This window comes from Salvelinus alpinus, chromosome 16, assembly GCF_045679555.1.
Source record: "Salvelinus alpinus chromosome 16, SLU_Salpinus.1, whole genome shotgun sequence".
Taxonomy (NCBI): Eukaryota; Metazoa; Chordata; class Actinopteri; order Salmoniformes; family Salmonidae; genus Salvelinus; species Salvelinus alpinus.
In genome coordinates this window covers 38,920,473-38,931,467 of record NC_092101.1, presented here as the reverse complement: position 1 = coordinate 38,931,467, position 10,995 = coordinate 38,920,473, and the positions used below count along the sequence as shown (strand labels likewise).

The 10,995-nt window shown below is 39.7% G+C and overlaps 2 protein-coding genes across 2 annotated transcripts; one reads left to right on the top strand and one right to left on the bottom strand.

Annotated features, from left to right (window-relative positions):
• The first annotated feature begins 1,059 nt into the window (after positions 1–1,059).
• On the top strand, positions 1,060–5,217 carry LOC139541470 (protein mago nashi homolog). Its single transcript, XM_071346146.1, has 5 exons — positions 1,060–1,290; positions 1,793–1,851; positions 1,989–2,099; positions 4,773–4,855; positions 4,987–5,217. The coding sequence occupies exons 1-5, from the start codon at positions 1,200–1,202 to the stop codon at positions 5,084–5,086; spliced, it is 444 nt and encodes a 147-aa protein (XP_071202247.1). The 5' UTR covers positions 1,060–1,199; the 3' UTR covers positions 5,087–5,217.
• A 163-nt stretch (positions 5,218–5,380) lies between these two features.
• cpt2 (carnitine palmitoyltransferase 2) lies at positions 5,381–10,995 on the bottom strand. Its single transcript, XM_071346144.1, has 8 exons — positions 10,537–10,995; positions 10,133–10,213; positions 9,933–10,039; positions 8,632–8,893; positions 8,071–8,407; positions 7,513–7,923; positions 7,057–7,351; positions 5,381–6,906 (listed from the first exon to the last, which is right to left on the bottom strand). The coding sequence occupies exons 1-8, from the start codon at positions 10,710–10,712 to the stop codon at positions 6,578–6,580; spliced, it is 1,998 nt and encodes a 665-aa protein (XP_071202245.1). The 5' UTR covers positions 10,713–10,995; the 3' UTR covers positions 5,381–6,577.

Genomic DNA, 10,995 nt, shown 5'->3' with positions numbered 1-10,995 from the left:
TAGAACTAGAGAAAGTTAATTGATCATTAAAATGTCAGCTCAGGAACTTGAGAGATTTTGAATATGAATATAACCATGAACACTAGCAATACCATGTCTGTCTAAAATGTAGAGGAAATGCCCTAACTTGAATTCAATGTACATGACCTTTCATTTCAAAGGCCTTCAAAAGGTCTATCCTAGGCAGCCATCTTGCAAACATTCAGTAACAAATGCATTCCTTTGCAAAAAAATGTTTTATGGTCCAAAGGCTGTTGATGTGAATTCTCTGTATTTATTTCAATAATTTAAATGTTGCTTTGTGTATAGTTGTATGAATGTAGCTTCAATGTTGGTGATGAAATCTGCTGTACATAAAACACATTTTGTCTGGCAATTCAACTCAATGACCTGATATGAGTTACTTACTTGCAAGAGCTAGCTAGCTACTGAACTACATTTGTTCCATGATCAGGGTGTAACAGTGGACCCATGAGTAAGTAATGTCAACGGTCTCGGTGTGAACACTAACTTTGAAAGTAGTAATGTTCTGTACAGTATGTGTGAAGAATGAGTCCTTTGACACAGCTCAGGCATTGTTGTACATGACTTTAGCACACAAGAGACCTGTGATACGAGAGAAAGAAATAGTATGATTAACCAAAACTGTTACCAGACCACAAGTAAAACAGAAAGCCAAGTTACCCATCAAATTGTGATAACCATGACCTAACTGCTTTGCCTCAAAGTTGTATATGAAATAGTAATATTATTCTTTCATGTAGGGATTCATTTTCTGGTTGACACACCAGGATATGACTACAAGAGCCTTCATAATTGTATTATAATGTAAATATAATGCAAACAATCTGTAATCAAACAAGGAAATAAAGTTTTTGTATTATGTATGCTGTGTGAATGTTTCCTTTACAAGATTCACAGATGGAAAAAAACATATAAATGGGTTGCCAGTAATATGAACAGATCAGTGAGGCACATTCTTTGGGACCCAATCATTAAATAATATGGTGTTTTATTGACATCTACTGGTTAAAATACACGCTAAAGCACAGCCGGTTTGTTCTGACATCATTGCAATGCGACCATACATATGCTATAACAAAAAAAGCGCCGTTCTGCGAAAGACCATTTAGTTGGAGGTGTGCTTTCGTTGATTCCGATTCTCACAGACTCTGTAAACACTGCATTTGCGGTTTATAATGTCAACAACTGACTTTTATTTGAGATATTATGTCGGGCACAAGGGCAAGTTTGGACACGAGTTCTTGGAATTTGAGTTTAGACCGGACGGTAAGTTATGCAGCAATTTTAGCCTGCCAATTAGCATTAGCTAGCTAGCAAAGTACGCAAACGACGGCTTGCTAGCAGCATTTCCTCATTGCTTATAGCGGAATTAGCATTTATAGCTAGTATTGTTTTCTGTTCTAAAATCATGGCTTCAGAAATACTATAATTGCGTCGTTACGTCTTAGTCAGTGCTTATTTCTGTACCATAACCTCATTCATCTATTCTGGCCAGCTAACTAACTTAACGTTAGCTAATTACAGTACCAACTTAGTTAGGCGCTAGATAGCTATACAACTAACGTTAGCTAACTTGGCTATGGAGCTATTTCTAGTTAGCCAACAGATTTTGACAAATAGCCTAGAAGGTTTTACAGCAGGTTTAAAAATGGTTAAATGTGAACTAGCTACAAGAAAAGACTACTGTGTAACAGTGCAGTGTGTCAATAATGTAACAGCATTCATAACAAACGTGAAGATAACACGAATGTATTGATTGTATTTTCAGGTAAACTGAGGTACGCGAACAACAGCAACTACAAGAATGACGTCATGATCAGAAAAGAGGTAACTTATCAAATTTAGAAAGGACTACTTAGTTACATTAATCTGTGTACTGCCCATCAATCGAATTTCTGTGTGAGATGCTGCTGCAGCAATTTAATATGCCATAGAAACCTTATTGTGATTGTTCTCCAATACAGGCCTATGTACACAAGAGTGTGATGGAGGAACTGAAGAGGATCATAGATGACAGTGAGATCACCAAGGAAGATGATGCATTGTGGCCGCCCCCAGACAGAGTGGGCAGACAGGTCGGTTCACCCACTCACACCTACCTAAATACTAGTGATTGACACCGATATGGAAAATCTATTTGATATCATATTGGTTTGTAGAAAATACATTGGATTTGATTTCAGGTAGCTGACTAGTGGTGCCTATTGAGCAGCCTGATGGTCTGTTAGTTTTAGTACTACCTGTGTATGAGTTGCAACTGTGTGAATGTTCACTTTTCTGTGAAGTCTAGACAACTGCTTGCAGATTGCACATTTGGCAAGGTGTGAATGTTCTTGAAGCATAAAGCTACCTAACCAGGTCGAATACAATGGGAAGCCCATCCAGTTGATGGTCCATCAGGAGGCATTTAAATAGGCTAACTCAAGTTTTGTGCATGCAGGAACAGCCATGTATGCTTTGTTTTTTTTCTCCTCCAGAATATTGTAGGTTAACTAGTGCTGAGCGATTATTGCTTTTTGAGGTCTGGTTCATAAAAAAATAAATACTATTTGCTGTTTTCAATTTAAGTTTTTATGTATTTTAACAATAAATGCATTTTGTTCAATACGGTAACAACACATAATAAAACAGATGGTGGGACAGTCCACTACTATCACTTATTAGGCTTTAACCATTTATTCACATCACATAAATACAATATTTTGTTTGTATCTTACATATTTGTTTTTAGTATGATGATGACTTTATTATTTAATTAAACCACAATGATGGTGGTGACTGCTAGTGCTGCACGGTATACTGATTACTGAAACTTGTGTACTTGTTTGATGATAAAAAAAACTTTGTTACTACAATTTTGTTATGTTAGGTACTTCTGTCAAATGTGTGTCACGTGAATGAGAGGATCAAGTCTGTATCAGCGTAGCCCCTTGATAGCGCGAACAGCAAAGTGTCACATACTCATTCATTGCTAGAGCTGTTTGGGGTTCATTGTTAGCTACCCACTCATGCTGCACCGAAGTTTCCAGCTTTAATTGTAGGCTAACTTTCCAGCTAGCTTACAAGCATAATTCACTACCTTAGTACATTGTGTGATAATAAGAAAACCGTAACTCAAAAATGCTGATTTCAAAACTGTTTGTGACCAACAACATTATTAATTAATTAATTGTCTCCCTCGCCACCAAAAATGTATTCAGTTCTTCGTCTCCCTTGCCTCCTGTCTGGTTTCTAGATTGCATAGCCACAGTCAGATTCCACAGCTACGTTCTGCTTTGTGAATGTCATTAGTTTCTTAGAGGCAGTGCACACTTTTATAAAAGAGATTGCTTCTATGCAAATGTTGATCCATTAATATAAAATGTTCTCCTAGCAGTTGCCAATAAAAATAATTATTGAATGGAAGGGATTGTTTGTCATCTGTAGCCCCATGAAATCAGCTAAAACAAGTTCAATAACATGCACACACTCTTATTGAATAATATGCATTCACTTGTATTGTGAATAGACCTAGGGTACATCTTGATTTACCCAGTTTCAGTAGATTTATCATTCAAATAAATTATTACCATAATGTTTTGTACTTAGATTGGTAAAAATAAAGTCAAATTGGTTGTATAATTTATTAATTCATGCATACATGACTGTATCAAATGTAATGATTTGGACTCAAAAGATGCCCAACGATTGAACAGAGCAGTAGCTGAGTTTCTGTCAGGATCAAGTGCCATTCTGTGACCGGATAATATGCCTTTTTCTTTGTGACAACACTGGTGACTGCCTATAACTGCGTATCACTTATTAATAAACCATCCTTTATTCACTTTACTTTAATAAAATATTTCTATAGTGTGTTACTTATTTCATTCAGTCATCTCATCTTTACTCAGACAGCTGGCTGCTAATGCCTATCTCTGTTCTCCCCAAAGAGTCAATCTAGCTGCCTGACAATCACTATTTCAGTAGTTCTTCAAAGTAGATAAGGCATACTTTTAACATTTGCTAAATATTAACTAGCAATCAATTAGATGTAGAGACAGTAGCAACTGCTCTTCCTCTGTGTTTGTCTGATGGAAGGAACCAATGAGAACAGGCAGCTGTAGGGGCAATGGATTCTGGTCATTGTAGTTAATTATGTTTTTGCACTTTTTCTATGATGAGTTGGACAACATGTCCCGGAGAGAGATCTCTCTAAAGAGCTTCTGTGTTGAGCGACAGAAAAAAAAACTGAACAAAGTGGAATTCTAATAATTGAACTGACGTCAGTCAATTAGTTATTTAAAAAATGAAAATAAACTAATTCAGTTAATTGCCAGGACTAAGGTTAACAGAAAAAATAAACTGATATCAAGATATGTCTTGCTCATATCGATATCAAATGATATCCTATCCAATTATCTATATTGGTGCCCACCACTTCTAAATACGGAAACTTACAAAGCATGGAGGTTGACTGAGGCAACGAGTCTCTTACTTATTGTGCTCTTGGGAAGGGCTAGCCATGAAAGTCAAGTCCGTCATTGTTTACTTAGTGATGGTAGTCTTCTAGGGGTTGTGACCTCTGCTCTCCACCACAGACATCTGTCCAATGAAAGACTTTGAACCAGTGTTCAAGTCTGACCCTTTCAGCACAAGATGGGACTCCGGGCACAACCCCATAAAGTTACGATGATTTAGTAAACAATGTTTATTTTTATGGCTTGAATTACTAATAGTATCTGAGTGTCTTAACTTCTTAACTCTTTTAGGAGCTGGAGATCGTCATTGGCGACGAGCACATTTCCTTCACAACTTCCAAGATCGGTTCCTTGATTGACGTCAACCAGTCAAAGTAAGTACAATAATACTGAAATTATATATCCCTCAAAGATCCCAATGGAACTCAGATCTCCACAAGTGCATAGTGGGGTTGATGTGGAATTAGGTGCCAGCTTCTAAAGTAAATGCCATTGTGTTTTCCAGGGACCCAGAAGGTCTCCGCGTGTTCTACTACCTGGTTCAGGATTTGAAATGTCTCGTCTTCAGTCTCATTGGACTACACTTCAAGATCAAGCCCATCTAAGAGTGGAGGTTGTTTTTCTGTTGAGAAATGTTTTAATTTCATTTTTTGATTCATGTATGATTACATTTGTACATTTGCTTTTGATCGATCAGTCTTTTTTATTTTAAATAAATCATTGGAAAAATTCCAAATGTTGTAATAGCCTTGCTTTTCTATACATTTAAGTGTTACTTACTGGAAGCCATAGCTGTGGTTTAGTCCATTTTGATAGTATGAAAAAGGTTGGAGAATTGCACACTACACTACCTGCTGCTCAGTCATGTCGGTTTTGAGACAAAGAAATAGGAGTCTCCGTAGAGGTCAGCCTTTTTTATTCCAGCACCCAACTCCGTACACAGATCAACAGAAAGTTGTTAATTACAATCAAGCAAAATATATTAATTCGTCATTCCAGGTCACATTTAGTTTGAGTTGTTTACACTACTTCAGTAAAGCTGTGTGAGAAACATCCAGTGAACATTCCATAAGGAACAAAAGGAAAACCATCTGCACCTTAATGGCTCAGTGCAGTCAAATGGGATTTTCTTGCATTTATATTTCCACATCAAAGTTGGAATAATACTGTGAAAATGATAATACCCTTTTAGTGTAAGCGCTGTTTGAAAAGACTGGATTTCAGCCTGTTGGTGGGATGGAGTTTTGACCTTCCATGGTGACATCCCCAATGCGGTAATTTGATTAATAGACCGCAAATTTTCCATTTTCCCCACCCCGCAAAGACAGTCCTAGTAAATTTTTTGCTTTAGCTGTTCTTTTTGACCATTTCTTTATTAAAACGATCACAGGTACTTGTTACCTAGAAAGGATTTGATATTGAAATAACAGCTGCGTTGGACCTTTAATAGCAAAGATCTTAGGTATTGCTTTAAAACATCACAAAGCAACATGGATATCTGTAAATTGTAATACAATCCTTTGACAAGGCTTGCTACAGCAACGAAAAATGAAGTGCTACTCTGAATATCAATATTACTAGATTTAATTTCCCTATCAAACTGCCCTTTACATGAGGACATTCATTCAAAAGCACTGGCCTTTATCAGTAAAGGTTAGTACTATAAAATGTGAGACTTAATTTACTAGGCTCTCAATAGATTGTGATGCTAGTTAGAAAAGGAATCAACATTGGATCAAACAAACACCTGAAGCTTTCATTGTTTTTGCCTTCATTACACTAGTGTATTTGGTATTTCCTTGGGCATTATGAATCTGTGTAGTCAGTTAGCTACTTGACAGTATAGGAATATGACCTCTACTGAACCATGCAGAGCTTGTTTGATATTCCCTCTTTATTAACCTATACCAGTACTTCCAACCCACACTACGCCTCAGGAAATGTGCCTTTTAAATCCGACATTCATCTCACTGTACTATACAACTGCAGTCGAAATCATCTGAACTACAACAAATGTAGAATTTTCACTTCATGTCAATGCCTGACGGTGAAAATTCAACTGAAGTGGAAGTTAGGATTTGCGGTAAAACTTTTCTTTAGCTGAGAGGCTTTCCTTCCAGAACAGAGAAAATGTCCTCCAGAGACTTATGAACACACTGCAGGAACTCATGAACATTACGCTCTGGGTAACTAGACACATTGCAGCCGATCCACTCATCATGGACACCGTAGCCCACCCCGAATCCATCGGGCACCACAGGGGCAAAGCCTCCCAGGTTAACGGCAGGGCTGGTGAGGGTGCTGGTGGAGAGGATGTTGTGGTTGATGGCGGCGTAGGCTGGGTCCTGGTACAGGCTGTGTAGGGCTTGACCCTTTGAGTTGGCCAAGTACTTCATGGCAAACAGATGCCGGTCAAAGCCTTGGGCTTGTGGGGGAAACATTCAGAAAAACACAAGAATGTAATATCTGAAATGACTGATCAAATTTGAGACCATAACAAAAACATTTCACTCAAGTACATTCTATTCAACTCAATGATCAAATATCGTATAATCTAGAAATAAAGTGGACTGACCCATAGCTGCCTCTTTGGTGAGCTGCCCGTGATATTTGGAGCATTCGCTGAGCATGCCTATCAGTTGCTCAACGCTGTGTTTTCCTGGCTGTTGCACGAAGGCCTGAGCACAGCGCTGTGTGTGTATTGTAGCAGGCCGGATGGTCTCTGTACGACCATGTCTGAATGCTGCGGTGCTGCAGGACTCGTATGTGGCCACCGTCTGCCCATACTGCCTCAGGAATCCCATCTGGAACGCTAGCTGAGCAATGGCATCCGGACTCAGCTTCTTCTTCTTCAACTGCTCCTTCCCGCCCTTAGATAGATGGATGATAATTTTTAATCCAAGGGAAAATGTATTTGTCAGCAGCAGCAATATATCCAAAACATACAAAGGACAGGGGGTGACAGCAACAATAAATATCAGTGCAAAATGGTTGCAACAATGGTCAGGTTCAGTGCAAACGATCCATTCACCTTCATGAACTGCATGGCGTCTATGGTGAGCTTGGATACGGCTGCGTGGAAGTTCTCTTTGGCCTTGATGACCCCATTCTCCAGCTCTGCGTCTAGGTTGAACTGGAGTCTCCTCACAGCTGAGGCTGAGTCCACGGCTGCAGGCTGAGAGCCAGGGTTCACCAGTGGTTTCTCCGTAGAGTCCTTGAACACCTCGTTCTGGAAGCGGAGAACAGCCACGCCGTCGCCCCACGAGTGCTCGAAGTTGATGGCGGCGTTTCCGCATTTGGCCATGATGATGCTGAAGGACTTGTCATACCAGCGGTTGGTGCCGTCCCCGTGCAGCATGTTGTGGGAGATGTGGATGTGGTCGTTCATGCTCTCGTCGTCCAGACACAGACAGAAGAGGGCACTGTCCACCAGACCTAGCACCTGAATTGAATATATATATATATTAAAAAAAAATATTACATTAACAACAAGCATTAGATCCCAGAAGACATCATTTAAAAAATATATATTTCCAAAGTGGTCCTTAATGGTAAAAGACAAACGTTTGAAGGATATCAAAATATTCACCTCTCCGTTCCCAGTGGCCAGGAGCTTCTCCCTCAGCCGGGCCCATGTGTTCCTGTTCTCGCTGGTCAGCAGCCCCAGGGGGTGGGCCGCGGCCGGGGTCGGGTCCGACAGGATGTGCCTCAGGTGGGCCTGGATCTCCGCTGGCTTAACCAGGTTCCCATCGCGGTCCATCACATCAAACACGTACATGTTGCCTCCCCTCATAACTAGTAGGTGGCGTGCTTTTGGGTCGGTGAAGAGCTCGTCTTTCCCTTGCTTGGGGATGCGTGTCGCATTGAAGAGGCGGAAGTACTGAGACATGTCCAGAGGGTAGGCGTTCACCATGAAGGCTCCATACCTGTAAATCAAATAACATCAAGAATGTAACCATTTGTGAACCATTTCGTAATGTTTGTTTGGATTATTTATGTACTGTATTTTCTTGGTCTCCTTTTTCACTTATTGTAAAGCCTATCTAGGAACTGATGCTGTATATTAGTGCAAGCTAAAGCATGATGGTGCATCTTGCTGTTGATGATTCAATGTGAACAATGTTTTAATTTTATCTGTACATTTCATTACCAGGACAGGGAGGAGGGGACCCAGCGGATGAGTTTCTTGAAGCTGTCCGTGTCGCTCTTAGCTGGGTTCAAGTGGAACACCTCGGGTTCCAGGAGTCCAGCGCGCAGAGTCTTCATGAAGCGCACAGCGGAAGCCACCATGTTGGTTGCTCGCACTAGCTGGTTGTTGTACTCCGTCTTGGGGTCCGGGTTGAAGGACATGAAGGGGTTGAAGTTCAGCACTACGGAGTCTCGCGCTGACAGGTACATGTCGAACCATGGGGCTAGGAGGAGGATGCGATGACTAGTTAAAATAGGGAGGCCCTAAAAATTGCCAAAGACTCCAGCCACCCTAGTCATACTGCACGGCAAGTGGTACTGGAGCGCCAAGTCTAGGTCCAAAAGGCTCCTTAACAGCATCTACCCCCAAGCCACAAGTCACTTTACCCCTACCTACATGCTCATATTACCTCGATTAACCTGTACCCCCGCACATTGACTCGGTACCGGTAACCTCTGTTTATATAGCCTTGTTCTTATTATTTAGCGTAATTTTCCTCCAACTTTATTTAGTAAATATTTTTCTTAACTCTCATTTTTCTTAACTGCATTGTTGGTTAAGGGCTTGTAAGTAAGCAATTCACCTGTTGTGTTCGGCAGTGGTGAAAAAAAGTACCCAATTGTCATACTTGAGTCAAAGTAAAGATATCTTAATCGAAAATTACTCAAATAAAGTGAAAGTCACCTAGTAAAATACTACTTGAGTAAGTCTAAATATACTTAAATCTCAAATGTAAATGTAATTGCAAAAATATACTTATGTATCAAAGTAAAAGTATAAATAATTTCAAATTGCTTATATTAAGCAAACCAGACAGCACAGTTTAATATATAGTTTTTATGGATATCCAGGGGCACACAAACACAATTTACAAACAAAGCATTTATGTTTAGTGAGTCTTCCAGATCAGAGGCAGTAGGGTAGACCAGGGATGTTCTCTTGATAAGGGTGTGAATTTGACAATTTTCCTGTCGAGTACTTTAGGGTGTCAGGGAAAATGTATGGAGTAAAAAGTACATTCTTTTCTTTAGGAATGGTGTGAAGTAAAAGTTATCAAAAATATAAATAGCAGATACCCCCAAAAAACTACTTAAATAGTACTTAAAAGTATTTTTACTTAAGTAGTTTACACAACTGGTATTTGGTGCATGTGACAAATACAATTTGATTAGAAAATACAGGGTTCTATGTCCGAACAATGGTTATTTCAAAGTTACATAGGTTAATATTGTGAGGTTTCTGTTAAAATGGGAAAATCCTACCCGATATGTAGCTGGTGTGCTTGTTCTGCTTGTCTTGCGCTACCAGCTCCTCATGCATTTGTTTCCCCACTCCATTCTCAAAGTCACGGGCCAGTTTCTCTGTGGTACTGAAAACGTATTGAATGTGTGGGTGACAAATAATTTACAAGGCACCACCTCAAGTGTTAAGTGTGAGTAACTGGAAGGTGACTGGTGCTTACCTGAACTGGTCGTCATCTAGAAGAGGCCGCTGAGCAGCCAGATACCTTTTGATTGTATCCTCCAGTTTTGGAACTGGTAGCCTGTAGAATTTTGGATTGTTATTGTATCTGAAATAAATGCTAACTACGGCAGTGCATGGTATATATTTACAAACAGCTCCCTCCAGTGGCTATCCTGTATCTCATTCAGATCCATGTGCACTTTCACCTACATTCCCTTTCGTGCCATGAACAGTCACCTACTTACAGAATTAGAACTGGTTTTAGCACACTTGGTATATTTCAGAGAAAATATATTGTCTAAGGCATGATACTAACAACGATTGACAATGCATTAGGAGGAGGTAAGAAGTAACTAAATAACCAAAACATGCTATAAATGAAATTCACATTTCTTTACATACCTGGGTAAACTCTTCTGGTAGTGCATTGTAGGCACGATGCTTTTATGCAGGTACTCTCCATCTTCGCTGCTGTAGCTTCGTTTGTTTGTCAGTGCTGTAGAAGTGCTTCTCAGAGGATTCAGATTCCCAGGTTTTCTGAGTGTGGCACAAAACTGCATGGTGAGCAAATTCGCCATGTCTACTAGTAATCTTATTTCCTATTCTCACAGAAAGGGAAGGCTCGGATAGGGAAAACTTGCAGTGACCGAGCTACTTGCTTAGCTGTGTATGGCAATTAAATTGGAATTGTTATCAGCTAAGTGCTATAGAATTTCCTTGATTACAAGCGTATTCAATCAATGAGTTAGTTAGCTCTCCCGACTGCCCAGTAGATACGTCTTTCTTCTAAAGCTTCCAGTCTTACTGCCTAATAGGATGACAATAGAGACAGACAGAAATACATTGACAAGAATTTGTAAC

What these genes read in the sequence shown, in the direction of transcription:
- LOC139541470 (XM_071346146.1), top strand. Translation starts at nt 1,200, where the DNA reads ATGTCAACAACTGACTTTTATTTGAGATATTATGTCGGGCACAAGGGC. An exon ending in CAGACAGAGTGGGCAGACAG is followed by an intron (nt 2,100 to 4,772) that starts GTCGGTTCACCC and finishes TAACTCTTTTAG; the next exon opens with GAGCTGGAGATCGTCATTGG. An exon ending in ATTGACGTCAACCAGTCAAA is followed by an intron (nt 4,856 to 4,986) that starts GTAAGTACAATA and finishes TGTGTTTTCCAG; the next exon opens with GGACCCAGAAGGTCTCCGCG.
- cpt2 (XM_071346144.1), bottom strand. Translation starts at nt 10,712, where the DNA reads ATGGCGAATTTGCTCACCATGCAGTTTTGTGCCACACTCAGAAAACCT. An exon ending in TACCAGAAGAGTTTACCCAG is followed by an intron (nt 10,214 to 10,536) that starts GTATGTAAAGAA and finishes AAAATTCTACAG; the next exon opens with GCTACCAGTTCCAAAACTGG. An exon ending in CACCAAAGAGGCAGCTATGG is followed by an intron (nt 6,907 to 7,056) that starts GTCAGTCCACTT and finishes TTCCCCCACAAG; the next exon opens with CCCAAGGCTTTGACCGGCAT.